The following is a 5,973-nucleotide window of genomic DNA, read 5'->3' on the forward strand; positions in this document are numbered from 1 at the left end:
TACATTTTTTTAATTAATTTTTTTGGAAAGATTAAAGATATTTTTTAATATTACAAAAAAATAATATTTTCGGTATTAGCATTTATTCTAAATTCCTTTAAGCATTCTGATTCGTTGAAGATCATTAGATATTTTCACTATACTAGATTCTTCTAAATAAGAATGATAAAAACATTATCAAACATCAATTAACTTGAAGATAAATTAGGATTCTTAAATCTTAAAGCTCTCAATAGTGATTAGTAAATAGGTCATCCAATTGAACATAAATTAAAAAGATAAGCATTGTTTATCTGTAGTTGTTAGTTTGCCCTATATGTATGCCAAGTTACACAAGTACCTAGTAACCTAGCTAGCTAGCATTTTTAATTTGAATAGCAAGTAGTATATTAACATAGCAACAAATAATATTAAGATTATATTATGAGCATACATTGAGCTTACAGTGAGTCAAAAAGTTAATAAGTACTCATCAATAGTTAAATATAATATTAAATATTGGATAACATTGTTCTCAATGTTCTGATATCATATACATTAAATATCAGTAAATATATTTGGACAGAAAGAATGGCTGAAGCAGATCATTAAGATTTTCTGTTTCAGAATCAATATTAGTTTTGTTCATTAGGATTTGGACGGGGAAGGAATATGTTAATTAATGATGTATATTGCTCCCTAATTGGGTCATCAAGATGGCAAAATCCATGCCTTTAATCATAGTAGGGACAGCTACACTGACCGGACACTCCTTTGAGAATCCTTCCTTCCCAGATTTCTGAACGTCGATTAGGCACTTCTTCAACTTGTGGTGACAATCCACAGAAAGCATTCCTGTATTAAAACAAGAACACCATGCTTAGTTAGTTACATTGTTAATGATGCAGAAGCAATCTTCTGTAAATAAGTTTACTATGCTGATAGTTATGGGCTATGGCATGCAGCAGAAACAGTTTCCATATCCATAATGAACACAATACCACATATCTCTCTATCTAAACACTTGAACTTTTGGGAGGAATAAGTCATATAACGAGAAAATGGTTAGTATTTGATCATTGTCTTTAGTTCTTCTGAATAAAAACTAAAATTTCAGCACAAGATAGAACGGATCCATGCATTGTTCAATCTATAAGTCTGTAACATTGATTAATGTGGCTTTAGCCCTTTACCCAACCACACAAGGAATTAATGATATTCATACACGTTTGCTTAATATGAATGGTAACATAGTCCATTCCTAATTGGTTCCATTAGATTCCATCCATGTGAAAACATGGTACGCTACATGTGAAATATGTCAACTTCAATACGCAGATGAATTGTAAATTGGTACGTGAAATTCGATAATAGGAAGAATATGAAAAGGTTACCTTCTTTGTCAACGCAATTGTCATGGGCCATGCAACAAGCGTCAATATCATCACAGGGTTGCTCACCAGGGCAGCCAAAGTACCCCACCCCGCAATACTTTCCGTATTTGATTGACAGCACTGAAATGTGAAAACAATTTCATCAATCAAATCTATGCATGAAACAAATCCAGCTTCAATTTAAATCTAATCTTATCTTTACCGTTGCATTGTTCTGCAATGCATTTCTTGCTGCACGCATTGGCCTCTACCTGTTCTCCGCATCAAATTCATCACGAAACGCGATTAGGGATTAGACATTACAGATTTGATAGAAACAGAATAGTTAGTTACCTCGGAGAGATCAACAAGGACAGCGAGGAGGAGGACAACGACGACGGCGGTGGCGCGTGACATATTGCGTCGAGTAAACCGAAATAACGAAAACGTAAAACAACGAGACGTCCCGTAAGCCAATGTCGTTGCAGGCTCTCTGTTTTTCATTGGTTTTAAATAACGCAGGTTATGTCAGGGAGGGCATACCCGAAATTACCAAAACAGCCCTTACCGAAATTACCAATTGCTATTTGCGATGCAGCTTTCTCTATATTTAGACTTTGTTTGATAAAATTTGTTTGGTAAAATTTTTTAAAGAAGTGCTTGTACTTTTTTAAAGTTCAAATTTTTTATTTTATATTTGGTAAAAAAGATTATGTACTTATACTTGCGGTTTTTAAAAGATCAGCGTACTTTTAAAAGTACATAAGATAGAGCTTTTTAAAGTTGACTTATACTTTTCAAAATTTAAAAGTCCAATATAACTTTATATGTTAACTAATTTTTAAATTTAATGTTTGCATTTATGTCTATTTTAGTATTTTTAAAATTTAAAAACTATTTTATGAAATGTAATTGTTATTGCTTGTGTTTATTCAAAGCTATTTTTAATTTAATTTACCAAATATAAATGTTACAACTTTTAAAAATCTATCTTTTAAAAGTTAACTTTTATAAACTACTTTTGAAACGTAAAGGCTTTACCAAACCAAACCTTAGTTTTGATATAAGTTTACGACCATGAAAATATTTAGGGTTATATCAAAGTGATGGAAATAATACATCTTCAATAACCCTGCTAATTTATTGACACATACTATCAAATTCAAGAGGATCTCTTGCATACACGAGCAAATAACAGAGTTCACAACTTTTGGAACAAACTTCCTTAAGTAAAAAAATATGATAAAATGAAAATCTAATCACCCGTAATAAAAATCACACGTTAATAGCAAATTTGACATTAATTAATCTCTTATTTTACCGCTTTACAAATTTTCTTCAGAATTTTTTTGCGTTCTATACAATGCGGCTGTAGAACTAATAATACACACGAAACAGTATATATGTAATAAACCAACACTATTTTTTGATTGTCCCCAAAGATAATTAGACCCATTTTTTCCTGTAAAAGGTTTAGAAAATAAATTTCAACCATCTGTCTTGTATTTTGCGTGGGGTTCTTAAGCATTTATTGAAGTTCACAAGCATGCACAAAATTCTAACTAAACATTTTTCAACTTCTTTTCATGCAAAGCTAAATGAGTTGCCTCAATCATTAAGTAATTTAAACAAAGGATTATTGCAAAGGTATCATCATTCATTCTCGATTGTCACTAGCTTCCAACATGATAAGAGGAGCAATGCATGGTCCATCCCGCTTCAAATACAAGAGGGTTATTAATTGTGGCTTATCAAAGTTAAACCGCTAGCTTCTCAGCTTTTTCTCAAAGAAAGAAACAAAAATCCACAATAACAAAAATTATGGTCTAGAATGCTCCATAATCCACACAATGTGTAAATGACCAGTGCAGCTGGCTTAGGAGTATAAAACCTCAAGCTAAAAACATACACTACCCGAGCAGTTTATCTTCAGGGATAGTAACCGGTGATGGTAAATCCCCTTCCGACAATCTCGCCAGAACAAAACCATGCAAAACATTCCAGGCCAAACAAAGCGGCAATACCTGCGTCCTCCACCTTCAACTCTTGCCTGTTCTTCCACAAATTCTTGACGTAATCAAGCTCCTTCCAGAATGACTCGTTACGGCGAGGAATGCTGTAAAAGAATGGAAGGGTTAAGCATATTGCCACAACATTAAGAATGAAGGTCCACTTGATAAGTGACCAGATTGAGTAGGGAGAACATGTCTGCATCTCAATCAGCAAATGCGCTGAAGATGGGAGCAACAACACAACAATTTTGAAATGCATGTCAAATTTAAAGGACTTCAAGAGATCAAACAGCATTGACATATGTTAATAAACATGTGATGGGTCAAAATGAAGTATAGGATAAAATACTGGTGCTTATGAGGCCTCACAAGAACATAAAGAGTATATTCATATGCAAGTCATACAGTCAACCCATAATATAGCAGAATTTGGTGAATCATAAAACTGTCCATCATAGCATTCATGAATTCCATGTCAGATTTTAAGAGCTAATTCTGAGGTAACCTCTAAATGCAAATACAGTCCATACCCTCAAAAAGCCAATTGAAAGAACGAACAATAGCAGTCATGCATTTGCCCAAAGCGGTCAAGACATTTGAAAGGAAGGAGCTCTTATTTGATAACATTATTTGAAAACTTGACATTATTTAAATGGAAGGAGCTGGTTTTAGCTGCAACATCAGATTCTTGCAAGGAACATCTACTACAATACTATTTGAAAACAAAGGTACTGACATGATCAAACTTAATTAAAGAATACAGCAAATCCACACATGGGAACACTTTTTTCTTTCGGGGAAAATTAGAACAAGATTGGAGAAAATATAACCTAGCAAGGCGGGTGTAGAACAATTGTTTTGCCAGAAGGTCACATTTCTCCACCGTGGGTGGCTCCTGAATGTATTGCTTGTTCTGCTCCAACAACTGCTTGTAGTAAGCAGTTCCATGGTTGGTGATGAATTTTGAGGCTTGGCATGCCTTCGACTGCAGCTGATGCAACTTCGATGCCATCAAGAGCTCAAATTCTGCAATTCAAGAAGAAAATCAGGAATCCAAATTCTTTATAAAAAAAAAAATAAAAATCCAGATGCTAACATATATTCCAAAATCCACATAACTACCATTTCTAAAACTTCTTTTTTCTATGTAATATTTCAGGAAATTCACTGAAAACATTAACGAAGCATGACAAACTAGAACCCAAGGTTCCCATCGTCGAAATGCATATAAAATTGATTCAAGAGTATATAGCCATTTTTATTTCTTCTATCAGGATACTTCATAATTATACCCAAAAAAATGAATAAAAGGTAGCTATCCAATGACATGAGAATCTCAATAATTTGAATGAAAACAACACAGATCTATCCAGAAATGCACATAGAGAGACTCAAAAACCCTAAATGTCATACTGGGTGCTAAGTCAAAACCCTAAATTTCAAACCATCCATATTACACAAATAATTAAAAAGACGAAAACCAAATTGGAGAATCGGTGAATGTATGATTGGAGTTAGTGAGAGGAATTACAACAGATCAGAGAAAAGAGATTCATGGAAGATCTAAAAGACGGATGAAGCAGAAAAAACAAAAATAAAATTAGAAGATGCATAGTAATGAATGAAGGAGAGAAGGAGAGAGTGAGAGAGGGCATTACCGTGGTGCGAAGGAGAATGAATGAGACTGAGACTGAAAGTGAGAGTGAGCGTGAGAGTGAGAGAGGGTTTGTTAGGGATTTGAGGGTTGCAGTCGCCGCCGCTAAGTTTGTGGAGGTTCGCAGCAACGAGCGAAATGAAAGAAAAACGATAGTGGCTTTGCGTTGTGTGTAGCAAGATTGAGATCGCTATTCACTGAGGTTTTTGTTACTTGTGCCATACTAATACCATTTCTTTCAATTTATTTATTTATTATTATTAAACCACCATTTGTCCAAAAATATTTAGTTTTGACAACGAAAAAAAACAGAGAATCATTTTAATTAGCAAATATGATTTTCGTTGTTATTGTAAAGAGAAAAAAATATTTGTTATTGTTCTGGACCGATATTCGGTCCTTCCTCGGAACAGTCACCAAACTTGGTTATCTTGGATTGGGTCATTTTTATGGTCTAAAGTAAATCAATAATTACTAATATCCTAACTTAACATTTAAATTTAAATTCTTCTCTTATCTTAGTTGAATAAGATAAGATAAGATACCTACCTCAAGCTATATAAAGAAGAGTTAGAGTTTTCTTCAGGTACGTAAAACAATTCTAATCCACACTTATACCTCTCAGATTCATTTTGATTTGGGCGTCGGAATGTCTTTATAGGTACCACCCCCGCCGTTCCAAGAGTCCAACCCGTCGCCATCAAGACTGGCCGATTCTCAAGCCCTCTCACAACCCGTATAAGTGACTTCTTGTACATTGGCGCCGAGGGAAGAATTCGAGGAGCGATCCTCGAGCCATCACCATGAACCTAACCCACGAAAAGGTTACTGACACAGGTCATCGCCTGCCAACTCCTGACCAACAGCACACGCGAGACGACGACCGCCAACTCGGGAAGCCCAAAGTAGCCGACGGCCTAGGAGAAAAAGCAATCCAGATAATTCACGAACTCTA

At 34.6% G+C, this 5,973-nt stretch overlaps 2 protein-coding genes across 2 annotated transcripts; both read right to left on the bottom strand.

Annotated features, from left to right (window-relative positions):
* LOC107642146 (probable phospholipase A2 homolog 1) lies at positions 479 to 1,871 on the bottom strand. The gene is made up of 4 exons (XM_016345453.2): positions 1,707 to 1,871; positions 1,576 to 1,624; positions 1,374 to 1,493; positions 479 to 834 (listed from the first exon to the last, which is right to left on the bottom strand). The coding sequence occupies exons 1-4, from the start codon at positions 1,854 to 1,856 to the stop codon at positions 659 to 661; spliced, it is 495 nt and encodes a 164-aa protein (XP_016200939.2). The 5' UTR covers positions 1,857 to 1,871; the 3' UTR covers positions 479 to 658.
* On the bottom strand, positions 2,973 to 5,236 carry LOC107644472. The gene is made up of 3 exons (XM_016348338.2): positions 5,023 to 5,236; positions 4,195 to 4,390; positions 2,973 to 3,468 (listed from the first exon to the last, which is right to left on the bottom strand). The coding sequence occupies exons 2-3, from the start codon at positions 4,374 to 4,376 to the stop codon at positions 3,282 to 3,284; spliced, it is 369 nt and encodes a 122-aa protein (XP_016203824.1). The 5' UTR covers positions 4,377 to 4,390; positions 5,023 to 5,236; the 3' UTR covers positions 2,973 to 3,281.

This window comes from Arachis ipaensis, chromosome B05, assembly GCF_000816755.2.
Source record: "Arachis ipaensis cultivar K30076 chromosome B05, Araip1.1, whole genome shotgun sequence".
Taxonomy (NCBI): Eukaryota; Viridiplantae; Streptophyta; class Magnoliopsida; order Fabales; family Fabaceae; genus Arachis; species Arachis ipaensis.

What these genes read in the sequence shown, in the direction of transcription:
- LOC107642146 (XM_016345453.2), bottom strand. Translation starts at nt 1,856, where the DNA reads ATGAAAAACAGAGAGCCTGCAACGACATTGGCTTACGGGACGTCTCGT. An exon ending in TCCTTGTTGATCTCTCCGAG is followed by an intron (nt 1,625 to 1,706) that starts GTAACTAACTAT and finishes TGCGGAGAACAG; the next exon opens with GTAGAGGCCAATGCGTGCAG. An exon ending in CATTGCAGAACAATGCAACG is followed by an intron (nt 1,494 to 1,575) that starts GTAAAGATAAGA and finishes TTCACATTTCAG; the next exon opens with TGCTGTCAATCAAATACGGA.
- LOC107644472 (XM_016348338.2), bottom strand. Translation starts at nt 4,376, where the DNA reads ATGGCATCGAAGTTGCATCAGCTGCAGTCGAAGGCATGCCAAGCCTCA. An exon ending in TTCTACACCCGCCTTGCTAG is followed by an intron (nt 3,469 to 4,194) that starts GTTATATTTTCT and finishes ATTCTTTTACAG; the next exon opens with CATTCCTCGCCGTAACGAGT.